Source organism: Ambystoma mexicanum, chromosome 8 (genome assembly GCF_040938575.1).
Source record: "Ambystoma mexicanum isolate Mex_15411 chromosome 8, UKY_AmexF1_1, whole genome shotgun sequence".
NCBI classification, from domain to species: domain Eukaryota; kingdom Metazoa; phylum Chordata; class Amphibia; order Caudata; family Ambystomatidae; genus Ambystoma; species Ambystoma mexicanum.
In genome coordinates, this window is record NC_090929.1 from 619976194 (window position 1) to 619999554 (window position 23361).

Sequence of the window (23361 nt, forward strand, 5' to 3'; positions counted from 1 at the left end):
TGCACAACTCCAGTATATGCTTAGTTTGACAGTTTTAGTATACAGTTCCAGTTGTCCATCCCCAGCGTATTCGTAACATGAAAATCCCAGTTACTTCAGTTTGACAACCCCAGTAAACTCCCAATTCGAAAACCAAAGTATGCATGCATTTGGAAATCCCAGTATGCTCTTGGTTTTCAAAATCCAGGTATACATAATTCGCAAAATCCCAGGAGATAATCCCAGTATACTTCATGTCCAACCACAGTGTATTTACAGTTTGACAATCCCAGTAAACTGCCATCCTTAAAATGTGTATACCATAGTGGCAGTTTATTCCTAGCCTAATCAGCCTAGTGTATTCTAAATTGATCATATCCCAGTATACACACAATTGCTCTACACTGGTGTATTTCCAGTTTGACAACTGCAGTATTCTCCATTTAAACAATTCCTGTACGATTCCAGTTCAAGTGCAGTGCAGTCCTAGTTTGTGCAATCCTAGTACATTCCCAATTCCCTTTACATTTCCAGTACACTCCCCATTTGACCAAACCAGTATACTCACAGTTTGAGTCATCCACTATATTACTAGTTGTTAGGGAGAATTCTCATTCTATGGCTAATTTCCCTTACCTAGTGAGTCCCTCAGCAGCTTTGCTGGATTTCTGGAGTTTATTTTTTCCACTGGGTAAGAGTGAGCTTTTTCCCCACTCTTACCTGTGTTTTGCCATGTGTAATTAATCTGTTTTTGTGATTGTGGACTCTGGAGTACACCACTTCAGTAGCCCCACTCTTGTGTGTTACACAGCACCTTCAGTGCAGTGACACAGGGTTGTCTTTTAGACTTCCCACCGACTCCATTTCTGGGGCCGACTACTGTCCCCCAGAAAAGGGTAAAGTTGCCATTAACTTTACATAGTCATTTAACCACAGATCCAGTACACCCCATCTTACATTGAGTATTGGAAAGGGTTAATTCTTAGCCCTTTTCATCTGTACCTCTTGGAACCTTGTTTCGCTCCCTTAACAAAGACTTTGCTGGTGGCAGTGGTACCTACCCTAATTTTCCTACCGCGATTATATTACATAACGTGGTAGTGTTTTAGGCTATTTTAGTAGCCTCGAACTTTAAACCCGCTAGCCCAAATACTTTTTATTTCGGCTCCGGTTGGGTTTAATCACCATTTCTTTTTGTCAACATCCTACTTGGGTCTTTCTTTGCACGGCAAACCAGGTTTGCTTCCTTTGTTCGCCAACCTTTGTCGGGCTTCTGACCAGAAGCCCTCCTTTGGCGCCTGGATGTCTAGGTGGACTGAATGTGAGGGAGGGGTGTAGTCACCGCCTGCACAGGGTCTCCTTGAAAACCCAAGCCACACTTTGTGTAGATTGGCTGAGGTGGTTGTCCGGGCTGGACAACCCCCCTGCTGAGTGATTGACAGCCAGGCTGAGTAAATGGGGGATTTTGGCATAAAAGGCAGGACTCTTGGGCTAGAAGTCAGAGTCACCACTGGAACTGCAATGAACCGAAGAGAAGCGGAGAAGAAGACGGCTGCTGCAACCCTGAGTCCCGGTGAAGCCCTGCTGCAGTCCTGAGCTATCTACCCCTTCAACGGCCAGAGAAGATCCAGTCCGGAGTCTGGTGGGATCAACCAGCTTGTCTTTTCTTCAGTCAGAGAATCCTCTCCTGGGTCGAAATCACTGCTGTGCTGTAGTGGTATGGATAGCCATCAGAAGAGCCCTCTCCTGATTTAAAGAAGCGCACCTTTTATTCATCGTTGTCTTTTTCGCTGCTGCTGGCCTCATCCCTGGGTAGTGCAGATCACTCCGGACATCCTTGTCCCCACGACTGAAGCCGCAGGAACCGCGAGTCTGCAGGAACTACCAGGAACAACTGCCGTGGCACCAGCTTTTCTCCAACGGAATAAGGTACTGTGAACACTTGGTCATTCTCTCCGTCTGACCAGCCGGAATCGGGGTGAACCCTTTTCCTCCACGAAGATTTGTTCTTTCTTCCCTGCTTCTTATAACTTTTCCTTCCATTTGACAATCTTTACGAACTTTTGGCATCTCGAATCTCGAACTGTTCAACGTGCGATCCTCGGCAACTGAGCATCTGCTCCATTGACACTGGCGCAGGCCTATTGACTTTAATCTGTATCTTTGAATAAGTCCTTGAGTTCCCTTGCCTTGAAAAAGTATTACCTATGATTTTTATTCACTTTTCCCTTGTTTGAAATTCTAAAGTACAAAGTATGTTTTTAACTTTGTGAGCATTTCTATTCGCGTGTACGCATTAGTATCGCAACACCGGTCTGTCAAATCCTAATGTACGTACCTTGAATTTGCTGAAACAAGTGGGATTGGTTGTGTGTAGTGTATTTTACGTGTGGTTTCGAATTTATAGAAGTGAAGTGTTTTCTAACAGATGGTTTAAAATAAATGTACTTATATTTTTTACCTGAAACCTTGAGTCAGTGTTTGCTTGAGTCACAGTAATTGTGGTCCTTTATGTAATCTCTACTACTGCTCATTTACTCTTCAGATAAGTCTGGCTCCTCCGCTACTGCTACCACTTTAACAGTGTAGTACAGTCTTGTACCAAAGGTGAACTTGTATTACCACTTGTAGTCTTAATTGTGTGTAGTGATCCCTAAGGGCACTGAACAGGATGCTGCCCAACACTAGTTTGCACAGTCTCTGGACTCAATTTAAAAGTCCAAGTAAACCCTCAGTTTCAACAATTAATGTATATCATAGGGTTGGTTCATTTTAATACCATTATTTACAAAACAAGTATACTCAGTTTGACAATTTCCCAGTATGCTCTAAGATTGGCAATCCCAGTAAAATCGTGGTTTACTGTTTGGAATTTCACAACCCAAGTATGCTTCTAGTTTGCCTGAATCCAGGAGACACCAAAATTACTGTTAAACATGTCTGCTATAGGCCAAATCTGCAATCGCAGTATATTTCTGGGCTGAACAATCCCAATGTACTCAGTTTGGCAATACAAGTAAACTTCTATTTTGACAATGGGAGCATTCTAAAAGATAATTCCTTCCTTGTGATGCTGGGGGGGGGGGGAGGGAAGGGGGGTGAGCCCGCTACACAACATTCCCCCAAGGTGTGGCAAAAAGCAGAACCTCACAGGGAGAGTCAAGGACTTGCGTCCCGTGATGGAATCCTCTTACCCTTGAGACCATAAAGTCTGCTGAGAGACAATCTGAAAGCACTACTGTAGGTTATTGCAATACTCCTTCCTTCCTTCAAGAATTGATACCACCAAGATAAGAAAGACTAGAATAGAAAAACAGTCTGATCTCAAGCAATCTTCCAAGAGTACTGTGACGAAGAAGATCAATGTATGGAACCTACTCCTTTGCCAAGTACAGAAGGTACTGGAAGAGGAGGCATCAAGGAGCCATGAAGAATGCACAATGGACACAAACAAGGGACTGTGACACTCTGCTGGGGAGGACCCAGTTGTACTACATAAAAATGGAGAAAGGACTCACTGAAAAGCGAAGCAAGCATGAAGTCTGGCAGACCCGGGAAGCTCGAACTTGGAAGCACGAAGCTATGCTGGAGAAGTAAACCTCGAGTCGCAAGGAAGCCGACAGCAGGGTGCAGGAGTCCTTTGCATGACAATGCAGAGCGTGCCTGACTGGGAGGTGGGAAGTGATAGACGGTGGCGTGACCTCGAGGAGTTGGACCGAGCGGTCCATTAACTGCGCCGACACTGCACGGCCGGAGACCTCGTGGAGCCAAAGCACAGCAGCGTGGAGCGGAAGGAGAAGCAAGGAGAGCGTTAAGAGGGAACGCTGCCCCGTGTCCCAGGAAGAACCAGTGACGTGCCCACACCAGAGAAGAGGTAACGGGAGTCACAGAGACCCGGTAGGGGAATGGGGAAGGGTGTTGAATGTAATGACTGCATCAACAGTGATCTCCTTCATCTCAGTAGTTGTGTCAATATAGAAAGGGAAGAAGACATCAGGAGCAATCTCCCTCGTCTCCAGAGATGTGATAAAATTATCAAGTGTGAAGATTATATCACAAGTGATGTTCCTTGTCTCAGTTGTGTCAGAGAGACTAAAAACACATCAGGAGTAGTCTCCCTCAACACCCTATCCTCAAGAGGCGTGTAAAAGCTAGAGTGCAACAAGAACAGTCTCAGAGTGTTAGAAGGAAACAAGAGCACTTTGGGAACAATTCCCCTTGTACTCACCGACAAGATGAAGGTAAAGAAAGTCTTGGAATAACGGTGTATTGCAAACAGAAGGAGTGTATAACTTTCAAGCAAGACCTGAGAGAAGCTTGGGAAGAATTGCCAAAGTTGATAAAAAGCAGTTGCTGGAAGTTAACTGTTGGAGTAGAAGGGAGTCATTATCATGGCATTGGCTACAAGTGCAGAAGTGGAACTGTTATCAAAGACTAATAGAAAAACACCCATAGGGCTGATCCGTATTGAACCGGGAGAAGGGAGACATTCTCCTGGGACTATTTACGTTAAGGCCTTTTGTTAGTGGTAGGGCTAGAGTAAGCTAGTTTGGACAGAGGACAGACACCGAGTTTGAAAAGCCACCCGACGACGAGCACCTAAGTTATTCTTTAGCTAGGTAGGGAAACCCCTTCAGAGATAGGGAGGGTCAGGCCTTTATTCAATTATTTGTATTAAGCTTGAAGGAAAGGAGTGAATTTAGATTGCTGAATTATTTTATATTTCATGTATCTTGTTGTAAAGTATGTAGGTTATCATGACTTGTTTTAGTAAGAGTTATTCTTTTTTCTGTTTTTGCTAAACATGCTTTGTTTCGTGTGGTTTTTATTGTCATTGGATTCTAATTTAAAAACTGTAAATGGTAAAAAGCTTCTATTGAAGCTAAATGCTAAAATAAAAAAATATTTTACAAAAAATATTCTAGTTAAAATGACACCTCTTTGTCAGACTTCTTACTCCAGCACACCACACATCCATGTATATTCTCAGATTGCCAATGCAAATATACTTTAAAGAGTTTGGAAAATCCAGTTTGGTCAGTCTCAGTTCCCAGTTGTCATTCACCAGTATATTCTCAGTTTGCACAATCCTAGTAAAACATCCAGTTTGACAAAACAAATTATATCCCTATTGACAATCCTAGTATATAACCAATTTTCAAAATTCTAAATAAAGCAGATCTACTCCTTTATAATCTCAGAATATTTCCATTGTGCACACTACCAATATAGCTCTAGCTTGGAAAACCCAGCAAACCGCCAGTTGGAAAATGACAATACATTGCAAGGAGACAATACTCGTGTTCCCAATTTGCACAACACCAGTATATTTCCAGTATTTTCCAATTGTGTTCCGTTTCAAGTATACACAATGCCAGTTTGTAACAAACAAAAAAAAAAGTCAATTTCCAGTCTGCACAACACCAGTGAACCACAATCTGCAAAATCTCAGTAAAATTCACAGTTAACAACTCCCACTACTATATTCCAAGTTTGGAACACTCAGTATATTCCAATTTCTAATGTTAGAGTCTACGGTCTCTTTGGACAATTCTAGTATGCTATAATAACAAAAACTCAAATCAGCCCAGGTGATATCATGGAGACATTACTGCTCGAGAAACACTGTTCAAACTGAAAAGTGAAAAGACAATACATATCCATACCTCCAATAGAACATAATGGCAGTTTGACGGATGGGGCTCAGCATCCACCACACAAAATGGATTTCCACAGATTTCTTTTTGGGTGGGTACAGAAAGAGGGCTTCTAGACTGACAAAGGTGACAACAGCTATGCTGCTGGTGAATAAGAAACCTTTCTCACTGATCGACCCTCTCAGGTCCAACTGGGGTCTTTCCCCTCTTCTATCTCTCGCTCTACTTGTGGTGTTCCCCAGGGGTCTAACCTCTCTCCCTGGCTTTTCAACCACTACTTGGCACCTCTTGCCAACTGCATTGCTACTTTCTGTTCCAATTTTCAGTGTTATGCAGATGACACCCAGCTCTCCTTCAGGCTCCCCTCAGCCACCTCTTCTTCTCTCATACCAGACTGTCCGGCCGCAATTCAGTAATGGTTTGCCACCAACGATCTCTGCCTTAATGCCAGTAAGACTGAGATCCTCCTCATTGGGACACCTGCTCCCTCATTTCCTCTCTCTCTCTGGCCGCCTACTCTGGGCCCTTTTACTGCTCCTTGCTGTGAGGCTATGAACCTTGGTTTCATCTTCTACTCCACCCTCTCCTTACATCTCTGGCGTCTCTAAGAAGTCAAACTATCAGTTGCACCTCTTCAGAGGTATTGTACCTTTTCTCACTTTCCCCGAGAAGCTCACTGTCTCCAGAGCTCTACCCCTCTCTAGGCTGGACTACTGGAACAGCCTCTTTCTAAATCTGCCTCTTTCTAAATCTGCCTGCCTCTACTCTGACCTTTACAGCTTATCCAGGACAGGACTGCAACACTTGTCCATGTCATCATGCCCAGGGATGATCATATCTCTCCAGCCCTGAAATCTCTTCACTGGCTCCCCGTGGCTGCAAGGATCAAGTTCAAGACCCTCTGCATCGTCCACAAGGCTTTCTGGGGCCTGGGGCTGCTCTACCTCCAAATTTCTCTTCCTAAACATCTTCCTTCTCAAGCTCTCCGCTCATCCAACTCCGAGAGTCAGACGCTTTTCCAAGCAAAGAGTTGCGGGCACATCTCTCTCCCCAGCTGGGGCCCTCCTCTAAAAGATTCTCCCTGCCTCTCTCAAACTTTGGCAGGACCACCTGCTGTTCCGGAAGCAACTCAAGACCTTCCTTTTTGCTTCTGCTGTCTCTCCCTCTCCCCTGCTAACATACCAGACTGCCACGTGCAATGGTCACCTGGATACCCTTTGACCTCGGGCCCAGGCTCCTCATGTCCAGCTGCCTTCGCAACTGCCTCCGGGCTCCCCCAGCACTTACGGGTACGTACCTGTAATCCTACAGTCCCTTCCCTTTGCACTTATGAGCCATTCGCTGGCTGCAGTTATTGAGTTACCTGCACTTATTGAGTTACCTGCACTTCTCTGGCACGTCTCTCCCTCTTCCCCGCACCTGCATGATATGAATGACAAGGCCTAGCAAGATTGTTTTGCCTCCCTTTGTTTCCCCCCTCCTTGTCTTGTCGAGCCTAAAAACACTGGTGTACAGGCGCGCTATAAATGCCATATCATACATGATGAAAACAAATTGCATTATGCTTGAATTACCTTATGTCTTCTTCAATCTTGGCCTGCGCATCAAGGTCAAAAGGATCTGCAGAGAAGAGTCGAATCCTCTCCTGCTCGCGCCGGGCCCTCTCTTGCTGCTGTTCCAACAGCACTTTGGTGAATATCTCTGCAGGATGCAAACCATGAGACACAATGAGAGCTGTGTGTATCAGACTATTAACTATGATCTTTACATCTTTCTATGAAACAAAGAATGTGCACAAACGTTCACAATCCTTCGAAGGGGTTAACAGTTTCAAATTTCCGTGCATCCAGCAAATTCACTGCTGGTACCACCTCGCCCGTGGATGCAGAAACGCAAGTATGCTGTATCCCCACTCTGCTTTGCTGACGACTACCTTTAATGTGGAGACATCCATGGCACCTGCTGTATTCCCACCAACAAAACATCAACAGTATGGTTTACAAGGTACACCAACCTGCCACAGGCACTGGAAGCAGATCAAGATTAGCCACTGGGTATAGAAAAATAAACTGGTTCAGTGTAGAGAAGGAGGGTTAAAGACATGCTCCTAAGTGATCATATTCAGAATGGTGGTGTATTGGGGGAATGTGGGATAGAAGGAACAGTCAAATTTGAAGGTCATCCCTCGCCCCCATGCATTTAAACAAACTTATTAGTCTGATGAGTTTTATTACTTGCGGTCCATAGGTTCAATTTCTCCTGGAAAATATCTGAATGCATGACACAGTAGATGGCCACTTCTTGCCTGCACAGCTGTGCACTCTTGCTGGTTTCCTATTATGTAAAGCCAATTGATGAGGTAGTCGGCTGATAAAGGGGGTGGGAATAGGAGAGTGCCTACATACGTTGAGTCACTAGTCACCACAACGGTAACTTTATACTCCTCGTATGCCCTCTCCTATTCCCAAATAATGGGACTGATTCCCAAGCAAAAAAGAGGAAAACTGCATTGTGCTGTCCTATTCCTAAGAACATTGTTCAGGACTATCTGGCCAAAGAGCATAATTGGTGAAAGATTCTTCAAAAGCATATTGAGGAGTGAAATCATGCATATTAGCCATCACCACAACCTTGCATAGTGAAATGCCTGGCAAAGAACAGATGCAGCCTTCGCATTAGTTGAATGAGCACACATTCTCCATAGGAGAACCCAGATCCAAAATATAATGTTGGATGCAGAAAGCGACCCATTTCAATCAATCAAATCTTTATTTCGAAGGTTGAAAACCATCATAAAACGGTACAGTAGAGGGAGCTCTAGAGGGCCATCCAAGATGGCCGCTTAGGTCAGAGCTCCCTCGTAGCCCCGCATCAATCCTGGAAAATCCTGCGGATCCTGGCGTTACTGACCCCCAGTTTGCCTGTACACGAACTGCTGATGTCCCCAGCTATGCCATCCCGAAGTTTCGTGTAAAATCGGAGCTCCCAGCCCGAGACTCGGCCCGAGAGGCCCGGCTGCCGTGACTCGCGGGGTCGGCCACTCGGCCCCGGGCATGAAGAGCTGAGCTCCTTCACTGCGGAACCCAACGCGCTCCCCCAGCCACCCACGAGACGGGGGCCCCTTATCCTGGCAAGGAGTCGACAGCGGCCCGGAGAGCACGCGTCGAACAGCGGAGGGCCGGCGGGAGATCCTGACCGCCCCTCTCCCCCAGTCGGCCGTAAGAAGCCAGGGCCTCCCCCACGCCCGGAATCTGCACCTGCGACTCCGGTATCCGGCTTCCCAGCCGAGGGCCGTGGAGCGACGGACCCCGGACGGCGGCCAGCGGCCCAGCAAGAACCCCCACACCCACCTAGTGGCGACGAGCGAAGGGGTCATCCCCGGGGCCCCAGGTGGTAAGGGGTGGTGGGGAGACGGCGCTGTTCCCCCCCCTGCCGCCTCCGCAGTCGCAGGGGCAAGCAAGCAGCACAGCGCCCCCGGCAAACCATTCACTCCTGCAACCCGCTGGGCCGGGAGGGCACGGCACCCGCGCACACGGACGACCTGAACCCCACCACTGGGGGTGGAGCATCCTCCCTGCCGCAGACCAACACTCAGCCCTGTACTACAAAACAGGGGCACAAGGAATTGTCCAACACTTCGCCCCCTGAATTAGGAAGAGCTGGCAGAAAGCCTCTGTAAACATCTTTGACACAAGCCAACGAAGCGGCTCAACAGTCAACCCCTGCTCGAATAGCGGGTAACATTCTTCCTACGCCAGTCTTCCACTGAAACCCACCAAGGGGGCTGCGCTAACAGTGGAAGAGCACAGCGCACGACGAAAACCGCCCCCCACCCCGCATTGCTGATCAAGCACCACATACAACCAGCCGCGGCCACCCCGATCCGGAGGTGGGTTCTGAGGGGGTCCGAGGCACAACTAGACCACCTGCAACCCATTTTCGATGCTTCCATTCTCACAACCAAGATGAGAAAAAATGATGAATCTCAGAGGAAGCTAAACTTTGAGAGTGGCCCGACCCCCAGAGCCCCTCACCACCCAGAAGATCAAGCTTCATCGTCCGAATGCTCCCACCAGGATGAAGTGGCTGAGAACCCCTTTGAAATCAAAGAAATCCTCCTTGACTTAAAAGCAGGCATTGGCAGCCTGAGTAACAAAATGGACGGTCTCGCGTCCAAAGTCGATCTCATGCAACACCGTATGGACTCCCAGGCCGAACGCCTAAACGAGATGGAGCAGAGGGTATCAAATCTCGATGACAGTTCGGCAACCCTAACTAATAGAATTTCGCAGCTGGAATCGCAAATGAAACTAACCGCCGCCAAGTGCGAGGACCTCGAAGGTCGGTCTAGGAGGAATAATCTACGGATAGTCGGTGTGAGAGAACATCAAACGCAGGAGAAAATGGAAGACTTCGTGGAAGCCTTATGCATCACTCTATTCGGCCGCGATGCCCTATCCCGCCTATTCATAATCGAGAGAGCCCACAGGATTCCCGCGACAAGACCTGCTCCAGGGGCTCCCCCTAGGCCCATAATAGCGAGACTGCTGAACTACAGAGATCGCGACTCCTTGCTCCGCCTCGCCAGAGAAAAAGGAGAACTGAGCCACGACGGGGACAAAATCCATTTTTACCCTGACTTCTCGCCGGCAGTACAGTCACAAAGGAAAACATTTGCAAGCGTCAAACAGAGATTCCGCAATAGCCAACTGCCGTATTCCATGCTTTACCCAGCACGCTTAAGAGTCCAACACGAGGGAAAGGTCCAATTTTTCCAAACCCCAGATGAAGCAAATTTGTTCCTGGACCGTCTAGGGCTCCCGGATCAGAATCAGGCTCGCCCCAGACCACAAAGGGACAGAATCCCCAGGAACCCTCCTTAAACGGCTGGACACGGCTGGACACAAGACCCGACACAGCAGCATTGAGTGGGCCAGACCATTTACAGCAGCACAAGTCGGGGCTGGGACACTTGGGAGACCCCGGGTGCCCCTAGCTCAGCTACTGTTAAGTTACTGTTAGCCTGAGTAGAGTCTGCCCGGCGAGGTGTGGACCTCCCGTCTCGGCATGGCGACTCCAAAGGCCGTTTTAGTTTGGGGTTGGGAAAGTCGGAACCTCCCGGTGAGCATGTTCAGGGTTGCCCACCCTCGGGAGAGCTACGTCTTGGGCCAGTTGGGGATTGCCCGAAGTTTGAATATTACAAAGTTAATGGGGAAGTTCAACGCCACCAGTTCCCGATTGTCCCGCTCGCCGCCTGCTCCCTACTCGCTGCCATATTCATCATCGAACCGTGACTCACATCCCTCACATTCAGACCCAGTCAGCAGCTCTGGCTCAACCAGACTACGGCCGCCCGCTGAATCAGAAATGAGATCCGAAATAAAAGCAAAGTTGCCCCGTTCAACGTTTTAACATGGAATATAAGAGGTGGTAACATCCCGGCTAAATCTAGGAAAATTCTGCACCATCTCAGACGCCACGATGTAGATGTGGCCCTGATTCAAGAGACGCACTTTACTCCGGGGAGAGACTGCCAGTGGGCCAAAAGCTGGGGCTGCCACAGATACGTTTCATCCTACTGCACGTATTCGAGAGGAGTTGCGATCCTCATACACAGGCGTCTCAGTTTCCGGCTACTGCACACGGCAAAAGACGAGGAAGGCAGAACACTACTGGTGAGTGGCATCGTCGCAGGTCAGAAAGTGACCTTTGTCAATTCATATGCTCCGAATGTGGATGGCCCTGACAACTTCGGCTGGGTGTTGACACAGCTCTCCGTGCTCGGCCCGGCCACGGTTGTCTCGGGCGGCGACATGAACACGGTTATGGACCCTACGAGAGATAGATCATCGGCCATACATCAACCAACCTCCAAAGCTGCTCTCCAGATAAAGGAAATCTGCAAAGCATTTGATTTACAGGACACTTGGAGTCTCCAATGGGGAAAGGCGCGAGTACACCTTTCATTCTACAGTCCATAATACAAGCTCCCGAATTGACTACTTTTTTACCTCAACTAACAGCCCCCTGGCGTGTGGCCGGTGCCACATCCACCCTTGAACATTCTCGGACCACTCGCCAATCTTCCTTAAGCACAAGCCAGCTAGCCACACCCCGCCGCTACAACGTTGGCGCTTCAAACAGGGATCACTGCGGGACGAGGTCTTTGCCTCCGAATTGAGAGAGGAGATTGACGTGTTCCTAGAAGCCAACCTGGGTTCGGTCCCCTCGGCAAGCATAATTTGGGAATCCTTTAAATGCTTTATCAGAGGAGTCTGCCCCGCCAAAGAAAATGGCATTCTCAAGCTCATTAGGGGCGAGCTTGCAAACAGCGAAGATAAATTAAAACAGCTCGAAACTCAGAAAGCGAACAAAGACAACCCGGAAGCTGCAGCGGCATTGAAGACGGAATTGCAGAAATTCAACGACGCAGCGGAACGTGAGGTTAAATTTCTACACCGCACCAACCAAATCCGCCAATACGGCGAGGGCCAGAAACCAGGAACTTTACTGGCAAATCTAATTAAAGCCGACAATAAACAGTCCCAAATCGAAAGGATCAGAACTAGGCAAGGGGAAGAGGTCCACACTGACGAAAAGATAGCGGAGGAATTCAGCCTATTCTACCAAGATCTTTACAGCGCCAAGCTACCGAAAGACTCGCACCTCCCCCTGGAATATCTGGAAAACACAGAACTCTACTGGGTCGAACATCAACTACGTGAACCTCTGAACGAACTAATCTCACAGGAAGAGATTAAAGCAGCCATAAAGACCCTACCACCCTCCAAAGCACCAGGCCCTGACGGCCTAACGGGAGAATTTTATAAGGCCTTTGCAGAACCCCTGGCTCCGCTGCTGGCATCGGTGTACGAGGAAGCGCTAGAGCTTGGGACCCTCCCTCACTCTTCGCGTGAGGCCAATGTCATTCTTTTACACAAATCAGGAAAACCACCAGACGAATGCGCCTTGTATCGCCCGATCTCCCTGCTCAATCTGGACAGTAAAATTCTTGCTAAGATCCTGGCAAATAGATTGATGCCCCTGATGCCTGCCCTGGTGCTAGCAGACCAGACAGGTTTCATACCTGGCCGCAATACGACCTTCGGCATCCGGAGAATGTTTGGAATCATCGAGGCTTTAGACCCTACAGGCCAGGCAATCGCGGTCCTTCTCGATGCAGAAAAAGCATTTGACTCAGTGGAGTGGCCGTTCATGTTCATGGTTCTCACCAGAATGGGGCTGGGGGCCCGCTTTATCAAACTTGTCTCTCTCCTGTACACCAATCCACAAGATAATATCATAGTGGGCAAGGCAAAATCAGCATCAATAAACCTGCAGCGCGGTACGAGACAAGGATGCACCCTGTCAGCACTAATATTCGCTTTGGTAATGGAGCCACTGGCCTCCAACCTGCGGGAACTACGCCAACAAATGGGACTCACCATCGGCCCACACAAACTCATCGTATCCTTATACGCCGACGACGTAGCACTATTCATAAGGGACCCAGAAGTCCATCTGAACCTGGTCATGCGGGAAGTCATCAGATTCGGGGCGGCCTCCGGACTGAAAACCAATCACTCAAAATCAGTCGTCTTCCCACTGACCCGAGACACAAAACAATTCGTCGACGACTTCGGACTCAAGTGGAGAACCTCGGGGGTCCGTTATCTTGGAATCCAACTGTCACTGGACCCACAAGAGGTATTCCGGGACAACTATGAGGAGGTGTTTAAGTCCCTACAGGACAAGGTCACGCGTTGGAAGACGCTCCCACTGACACTCTGGGGCAGAACCTCCTTAGTCAAAATGGTAATGTTGCCAAAATTACTGTATCTCTTCAACAATATCCCGCTGCTACTACCACAATCCTTCTTGAAAAGGCTGAAAAGCTTGGTTCTGGATCTACTGTGGGCTGGCAGACCAGCCAGAGTGGCGTACACAATACTGACGCTTCCCGTGTCCAGCAGTGGTCTAGCCCTCCCCGACATGGAAAAATACTTCTGGGCAGCCCAAGCACAGTACCTCAGCCACTGGTACGCAACACAAACGATTCGCCCCCATGTACAGGTCGAGAGGGCCTTGGCAACTCCCAACTTCCTGACTGCCGTGGTTTTCAGCCAACTTCCCGTTCCCAACCGCACAATGAACGTGATGCTCACAACATACAAGGTCTGGAAGTCGCTAGCAAATAAACTGGGGGTGCAGATAAGGTACTCTCCCCTCTTGCCAGTCAAGTTTTAACATCACAGAAAGTGTTTCACCAGTGGATCGACAAGCTACACATACAATCCCTAGGAGGGTGGTCGGTCAAAATACCGAAAATAAAATCTCGAATTACAAAAAGCACGAATTACAAATCTCGAAAAAAAATATCGAATTTTTTATTTATTTATTTATTTATTTATATGTGTTTTTGGGGTCAGGTAAGTAAAAAAAGGGGTAAAATAAAAAAAAAATGAAATAGGGGGGTTGGGGGGAACCCCCCCATTTTGATAAACAACATTGAAAAAAAAATTCGATATTTTTTTTTTTTCCCGAGATTTTTAATTCATGCTTTTTTTTCGAGATTTTAATTTGAGATTTTGACTATAAACCCCTTAGGAGACCTATTCACAAGAGGAGGGCTTCCTGACCCCTGACCAAGCCAAACAGAAAGGGGGCAACACAGCACTGGACGTGTTCCTCTACTTCCGAACTCAATACACTATGCAGACCCACCTGCCTGGTTTCCCGAGACAGCCACCGACCTGGCAGTTACTGCATGATGTCATTCAAGCACAGGGGGAAGGCAGGCTGGTGTCGCAAATTTACAAAGCACTGACCACCGGAACACCCCCCCATCAACTCTGGAGCGAAAACAAGATGGGAACGAGCGCTAAATGCAAGTATATCAGAGGCTGATTGGGGCTACATTCTGAATCAGACCCAGAAAATTGCACTTAACTCCCGGCTCAAACTCATCCATTTTAATTTCCTCCACCAAACCTATTATACACCGGAAAAAGCTAATAAACACCATCCCGACACCCAGGCCGAATGCAGGAGATATGGTACTCTATCAGCGAGCTTCATACACCTGCCATGGGAATGCCCTGAAGTAGCCCCATTCTGGAACCGAGTGTTAGACACGACATCCGCAATCGTGGGAGAAGTAGTACAACCGAGATGCACAGCAGTTTTGTTGGGAATGACGAGAATGCTATCCACGCCGTCGAGGAAATTGATCAGAGTCCTACTGACACTAGCCCGCAGGAGAGTTGCCATGGCATGGGGCCGCGGCCCCCCACCTTCCTACACCGCTTGGCGGAAAGACTTCCTCTACTACCAGGACACAGAAGCAGATTTCATAAAACTCCTCCCGCTTCACGCGCACCCGTCTGACATATGGGGCCCGCTGATATCCTTCCTGATAGGTGAGGCCGACACCTCCTCAGAGGGACCACTAGGCACTGGGAACACACCCTGATGCAGTCTTAACACGGGCCGACAGGAATTACCACAAGGTCGCAGGGAGGCTGAAATGATGCACAATGGGGACGATGCGGTGGAGCGGCAAGGGCTAGGGGAGGGACTCGGACGAGGGGAGGGTTGGTGCACTGGTTGACGGCGTAAAGTTAAATCCACCCTAATGTGGGTGCGTATTTGTATGGTGTGTTGAAAGACCAAAAATAAAGGTTTTAAAAAAATAAAAAGGTACAGTACAAATTAAGAAACAGATACACAGAGATTAAAACTAAAATAACCCCGTACAGGGATTCTAAAAACGAATCAGTTCTTTTGACAACATTCTTCATTCTATAATAATTCACCTTCAATGAATGAGTAAACATCATGAGCATCTTGTTTGTTCGGTACTGAACACATGTATCACATTATCAATTGATCAACAATTGTAACTTTTTAATAAAGGAATTAAAAGCCTTGACCCAAGGTTATATGATAATGTGCAAAAAAAACAAAATTTTTAAAGATTTCTTAGAGATTTATTGTTACAGGAGCAAAGAGGACTAACATGATAACCATTATCCCCTGTAGCAAAGGTGGTATTTAAAGCTGCTCGGTATGCACAACAGTGTATTACTCTGGGGCCGACTTGGGCTAAATGTTGCTGATGAGCATAGTTGATGTAATGGCATAAAGAACGTTTTCCCAGGGAAGAAGCCAAGACAAGACATTCCGCTCCAAGGGCTTGTGCATGAAACAATTGGGGACCAAGGTAAATGTTTCAGGTTAAAATAGGGTGCCACACTTGGCAAGTATGGGTTGAGGAGGTTGTACAGATGAAACTTCACTGCACATACAATGTACATAATTAATCCCCTAGGACTATTTCTACAGCCCCTCTACAGCAGTCAGATATGTTCCACCTGTAGCCCTGCCAGATTATGGGGAAAAACATTACTTAAGCAGCTGAGCATATCAAGGGATTGATAGCTTATCTATGGACACAATGGCAGAAGCACAGCTTCGGACTTCAGAGAACATAATCCTATTTTTTTTTTAACATAGATCTAAGTGGGCGAAAGTCAGTCCTTCAATAACCGAGCGTTCAGAGTGTTGGAAGGGAGGCATACAAGATCACTCTTCTCTTTCCACTCTGGAATGAGAAGCAGGCAAATTGAGCGGACCAAGTTGAAACAGGTCAAAAACAACATTGGAGAGGCTGTCTAGCACTATCAGGGTTACGGGGCATAAGGGGTTAAACCTGGACTCACAGATGACAAGCAAAATTAGAAGTTGGGTGGGGAAACGTACAGAATCTTGTCCTTTTACTAAAAGAATCAGACTATGTTAGGGAGAATTTTCATTTCTGTGTCAATTCCCTTTAAACCTTAGAGAGCCCCAGCTTTTTTGCTGGACTTTAAAACAATGTTTCTATTATGTGCATATACTTAATACAAACCTTTTGCACAATAATATAGTTAAAAGAAAAAAACATTCCAACCTAAATAGGATACAATTATATACAATAATGCAGACTAAAAACTCATGGTAAGATAACATACTAAGTTCCATGAAAGCAATCTCTAAACTGGTTACAGAGAATTATTAAAAACAGTGTTTCAAGAAACAAGTGCATTAAACATTTCTATTAAAGAGATGACAAATGGAAATGACACAAAGCTTCTTTCCATACATTGCAAGCAGCTGCAGTATATAGACAATGGACTCAGGCCCATAGCTCATACTCCAAAATTGATCACCTTCAATGGCGCTTCTATCAGTGACAAGCCTACTGTAATCATAATGTAACAAGTTCTTAGGAAGGGACAAGAAGTGAGCAAATGACAGGTCGATTTAAGCTGCAAGCCACACATGCGCCAAGTCCTATCTTTGCGGGCCAATTTAGTCCAGCATCCAGTATGTTCTCGGGACGGGAGAATATTAAAACGCAGATATATAATAAATATGCTAATGTAATGGGAGCAACTTGTTAAATCGGTGGGAAGGTGATTACGACAAAATCCTTGAGTACTATAGGTTTAATAATTTACTGTATTACTTAAATAAGAAAAGTTAGATATAAAAACATCAAAATCATAACCTTTCTTCTTTAAAATAAATACATTAGGCATTAAAACTAGTTCCTCTAGGACTAAATCAATGTTAGTAACATGATTAGTAGCAGTGGCTCTTAACTGTACTAAGAAGTGATTGGTACAAGTCTGTAGTATAGTCTGGCTAGAAAGTTGAATATATTATTCACAGTTGGGGCAGACATACAGATATCCAGAAAAAGTTTACAGTGCTGGTTGAGCCCTAAAGAGCGAATGGAAGGAACACCAAGCTCACAACGGAGCACCTCCACCAGGACAGAAGAGGGAACTCCAAGGATAGAGCGCAATAATTTACCGGCCAATGTGTGTACCAACCTCAACTTTCGCTCCGGTAGCACCGCTAGGTCATATACAATCCCCAGTAGAATACTTCTGCGGTATACAGACACTAGCCCCTCAATGTTATACCCACCACTCTTATGAAACGTTTCAGAACCAGACACTTTGTCCATATTTTAGATTGCACAGAGTCACTGTAAAATCTCTGCGTCTGTGTATTGCAGATCGGAGACCCCAAATAGACAATTACCAACAGTTTTGAGGGGGAGCCATTAAGGAACCAGCTAAATTTCTTCTTTCCAAGTCTCTGGCCAAACATCATAATTTTAGTTTTTGAGCTGTTGATTCTAAGAGAATTAGCCTCTGCATATGCTGCTAATGCATCCAATGACCGCTGCAAGCCTATCAGGGTTCTATCAAGTAATATAGTGTCATCTGCATATCTTATTCCAGGGTACAGACCTTTATCAATACAGGGTGGGAAATTGTGGCTAGATTCAATAATTAAACCAATGTCAGAGACATACAAATTGTAAAGCAATGGGGTTTGTGCAAATCCTTGTTGGAGTCCTGTATTGATTGCTAGTTCATCTGTAAACTCACCTAGTTGATTAACACGTACCACAACTGAAGTGGTTGAATACAGAGAGCTCAAAACAGTATAGAAGTGATGGATCAATTGGCGAGAAAGTATCGAAAGCTTTTGTAAAATCCGACAAAACAAATATACTAGTTACCTAAAGCTGTGCTCCAGTATGACTATGTGAAACCAGATATTGTATGGAGAAGCCTGGTTTGTTATCCTTAGAGAATCATTACCCAGTTAGGGAGTTAGTTATCCATCATTCTGATTAGTAGTAACATTAGACTATCCACATATATGTAGCCATTTCTATTTGCTAGAGAATAAGGCCTGTTATATTAAGTGCCTTGCAGAGACATGTAGAGATAGACTGACTGTTGTGTATTATGTATGCATTTAGAGGCACGCATGAGTGTGCACTTAGAGTATGCATTGAGCTTTGAGTATAGCGCCTACAATTGCGAGAGAGAGTAAACGCTAGAATGCATGAGGCCTCTGGTTTTGAAGCCATCCTGAATGAATGAGAGAACAGAAGCGCCACTTGGTTCTGCGGAAAAATGTTTTGGTACACAGTGAGCGAGGAATGCGTACAGTTTGGTTGTTCAGACAGGGATTACACGTGACTCTTGCCAGAGTAGAGAGTGGAGAAGGCCTGGCTTATCAGGCCTGCCTGGGTTGTGTTCTCAGACAGAGAAGGTGGGGGCAGCATGCAGCGAGTGCTTTGCACAGAGACAGAAGAGAGGTATTTCATTGGAGTGAAGAGAGGAATATGGGAGATGGATGGTAGGGTAACACAGATAGCATGGTACAAGATATGATGTACAAATGACACGAAGACAGAACACGCAGTACAAGACGTGCATCACAGACTTTCAGGCACTGCTCGGATTTATAAATGCTGACAGAGAGATGAGTGAATGCTTAATGTAACCATAGAGATGTATGTACGTCATCTGACAATGTAACTGAGCAGTAGGAGAGTATGCTGCTCTGTGACTCAGATTTGAGATGTGGATGGAGCTGACCCTGAGATGAGAGAGACGTTTGGTTGGCATGAGATCGAGAGGCGAATGAAAGGAAGTTGCCATTGAGTGAGAAGTGTTTTGGTGCAGCAGAATCGGATGGCTTCGGGAGTTCGGAGGCTCGGGGAAGCATTCTGATGAGAGCTGATGAGATTGATCTGGCAGAGAGTTGGCAGGAAGACCAGACCACTGAGAGGCCAAGTAGAGGCCCTGACTGACTGGCTGGTTGCAGAGTTAGCTGGAGAGGAGAGACATGGCAAGAGGGGAGTATTGCTGGTATGAGGCTTAATTGATCTGAATAAGACACGTGCATGGGAAATTAGGGCAGACACTCACACAGAGCTTTGGGTTTGATAGATGGGGAAATCAGACAGGGATTGTCTTAGTGGGAGAGTGTGGTGTGGACTGGAGAGGAACGGTGAGGATTGGAGAGGAATGCTGAATGCGGACGGCTGCATTAGGCTGCATTAGCATTATAGATCCAGCCAATTAAGATTGCTTGTATTAGAAGCCTGTAAGGCTTACAGTTATTGCACTGCATTGTAGATTTGCACCCAGAGTATAAAGGGTGCACATTTGAGGTTTGCATTATAGTAGTGTTTGCATCATGCCTTGCTGTGCATGAATAAATGTATTCCATTGTGTCATAATTGAAACTGACTTGTGTGTTTTCATTTGTGTCCATTGTTATGTTATTTCGTTTTGTGTCTATTCTTATGGTATTAGGTTATGTTTGTGTGTCCATAGCATAGTAATTTAGGAGTAACACAGTGCACAATCGCCTTGAGATACAAGAGCAGGGAGAGTCATAGTGATCCACGCCCCCCCCCCCAATGTAGATTTGGCGACTAGCAAGGGGTCGCCTATAAGAGGCTAGGCCAAAGGTAATTTTGTTTTTGGGACCAACAACGAGACGATAAAATTAAGTGCACTTCGATTGTGTAGCGTGTTGTGTGCTTTATAGAACCGCTTGAAACGGGGAAAGTAAATTGTGTGACAAAGCCCAATTAGATCGTTTTTTGAAAGAATGGCGGACAAGATCTTTAAGCTAATATCCAGCAGGGCTAATAGCCTGTAGTCAGAAGGATTAGCACGATCACCCTTCTTGAAAACAGGTAGAAGTATGGATTTCCTCCAGCTCGCAGGAATCCATCATGATTCCAAGATCAGCGCAAACAATTTTTCTAATACGAAGGACCAAAAGGGGATGTTGTACACAATATTTGCTAACATATCAAGACCTGGTGCTCGGGAGCTATTGAGTGATTTAATAATTGTTTCATTATCATCTGCACTAAATCCAGAATCAAATCAGCAGTGGCGGTATGTTAGGTTTAAGCTACTTACCTGTACCTATTGATCTCCGGCATGGGTCTGGCATGGATTCACAGGCTCATGAATCTTCCCTGTCATCAGGCTGGGAAACCACGGTAAAAGAAAAAACTGTTTAACTTTCACTTAAACTGTATTTTGATTCCAAGATGGCCAATGACACAAGATAGACGTGCCAGCAGCCGCTCCTGAGCCCGTATCTGCGCAACAGCAGTTCCACCACCCACGGAATGCCGTAATTAAGCCCAAAGATGAGCAGAAAGGAGAGCAGGACCCCAAGTGAGATAAGAGGAATTTGGAAGTGGAGCACTGTGGAAAAGACAAGTGTAATGGTAAGCTCCCTCTGTTGAAGACACGGAGGGAGGACGACACACGGCCCTGGAGGGAGTCCAAGGACATCCAAAAGAAGACAAGGACCAGCAGTGAGAAAGCACAGATCGGGACTCTGGGCCGCAGGTACACAGCAGGGCCATTAGGAGAGCAGGACAGCCGCCAACAGCGACACCCGCCATCTCTGGGTTGGCCGGAGGAAGGTCCTGTAGATCTCTGCCGAAGCCCCAGGAGGAGATGGGAACTAGACGTCATAGGAAACAGGAACAGTCACCCCTCGCAGTCCCTAAACAGACCCCATTGGTGGGGGATACCACAGGAACTCTCCCCCACATTGTGACCAAGGGACGTCCTGGCGGCATTCACCCGATATGGTCAAAAGGGAACAGGCTTACACGCGGCAAGGGAGCAGGAGCCAGTATTGTATAATGGCCACCAAATTTCCTTACACCAAGACTTGGCAGCGAGCACCCTCCTTAAGAGGCGGTTTATGGGCCCTATAGTTAAAGACCTGACTAAGCGGGGCATAAGCTAGAAATGGACATTCCCTTTCGGACTATTGTTTGAGTGGGAGACGGCACAAAGGTGCATCGTGTCCCCACAGGAGATTGGCAGGGTGGAAGCTCCTCCCAACCGGAGAATCGCGCAAGGCCCAGGCCATGGGAATGGACTACGGCAGTGGAGAGGCGCTGAAGGAGTGCAACACTACGAGGCCCGCGCCCAAAACAAGGAGAGGAGAGTAAAGGAGGGATTGTGGCAGATTGATAACTGAGGACACGCCACACCTGCAAGAAGCAACAATGACAGGGGGTGGTGGATATAGCCGATTGATTCAGGGCAGAGCAGCACAGGAGGACAATTCATTGTGAAACCAATAAGGGCGAGTAAGTCCGGGGGAGGGGGTGAGAGGGAGGGGAAGGAGATGAAGCCCAAGGGTGGCAGGTAAAGGGGACATCCCAAGATTGGGGGACGTGATGGAAGGGGGATAGAAAGGGGTAGTGGGGGGGGGGGGTTAAAGGAAAGGGGGAAGGATCCAGGGGTGAGAGGTGTCAAAGGGGGCAAGGTTCGGAAATGTAGAGAAGGGGAAAAGGGGACACCAGAAAGAGGAAAGGGGCAGAAGCATCACAAGCTACCACACAGGTTAATAGGCAGGGGAAAGCATGGCTCATGGAATAGCATTGACATTCACTTTCAAATGGTCTACACATAATGTGAGAGGGTTGAATACCCCTCACAAGAGGAAGAAATTGGAAGGATGTACTAGGACGTCTGGGCCGGAGTGTTCGGCCAATCCAGGAGACTATCTCCTGAAAAAGGACCAGCCCAGACTTACATTACGGGGCTTTTCCCAGATATTCCATGCATCAGGTTCAACGAAGTGAGGGAGAGTCGCATTGGCTATTAAGAATACTCTACAGTTCAAGGGATAAGGAACCAAGGGGGGGAAAAGGAGTAAGATATATAATAGTAGTGGGGGAAAACAAAGGCACTGATTACACACTGGCTTTAGTATATGCCCCCAATGCCCGACAGGCGGCTATCTGAGTCAGCTATCTGGGTATTGGCCGGATTGATGGGGCAGTAGAAGAGGCAGAGGTGGGACGCCTGGGAATAGCCGACCATAAAATGGTATCCATGACAGTTGACAGTGCATTTACGAGGCCGCACACCAGGGGTGTGGAAGTGGAGGTTCCCAGGGGAACTGATGCATGACCTAGTCATAAGGGAGGTATGGTGAGGAAGATAAAGGCCTTCTTCGACCAGAATTAAAGATTCGATATGGGGGAAAGCATTAGATGGGACGCATTCAAGGCTACAATAATGGGGAATTTATAGCTGCAAAAGCACAGAGGGAGAGACAACTGAAGGCTCTCGAGCTGCAGCTTGAGGAGCTTGATGAAGGAAAGAGGCAGGCAGGGGAGGCCCCCTCTAGGAAAGCACTAAGGGCCTATAGAAATGCAGTGGCAAAACGAGGGGTTCTCAGGACAAAGAGCTGAGGGAGCATTAATGTTCGTCCAACAAAGGTTCTACGCAAAGGTCAACAAGGCAGACGCGCTACTGGCGAGATTACAGGGGGGTGGGGGGAGTAGCAACGTAATCGAGGCAGTAAAGGATGATTTAAGGACCCGTCAATCCCACACAGAAGAAATCCAGTGTTTCGCTAACTACTATACAAGTCACAAGACCCCCAGAGCCAACAACAAATATAATTCCTGGAGGGAACACAACTCCCTAGGGCAGAAGAGGGTATACAGGAGACACTAGGCCAGGAGATTACAGAGGAGGAGGTGAGGAAGGTCATAGCGGGTCTCCCCCAAATAAGGCACCGGGACCGTATGGCTTTACAGCAAATTTTTATAAAACATTCTCAATGGTTCTGGTCCCACACCTAACAAATCTATACAATAACTTCAAGGAGACTGGGAGCATCTCCCCACCATGGAAGAAGCTAAAATAGCTTTAATCCCCGAGCCCAACAAAGACCCTACTAAGTGCACCTCATACAGACCGATAGCGGTAATAAATATGGACGCTACAGTCTACACCAAAATCCTGGCCAACAAAAAAAAAAAAAAAAAAAAAAGAAGAGGGGCACCTCCCAGGGCTAACCCACC

General features: G+C 46.9%; 1 protein-coding gene across 2 annotated transcripts in view; it reads right to left on the bottom strand.

The window, feature by feature from the left end:
- LOC138472243 (protein DDI1 homolog 2-like) overlaps positions 1 to 23361 on the bottom strand; it is a 996683-nt gene that overhangs the window by 640840 nt on the left and 332482 nt on the right. For both annotated transcript variants that reach the window (XM_069610322.1, XM_069610323.1), the window contains exon 4: positions 7211 to 7337. In XM_069610322.1, coding sequence (XP_069466423.1) covers positions 7211 to 7337 — 127 coding nt within the window. The remainder of the gene's footprint in view (positions 1 to 7210; positions 7338 to 23361) is intronic.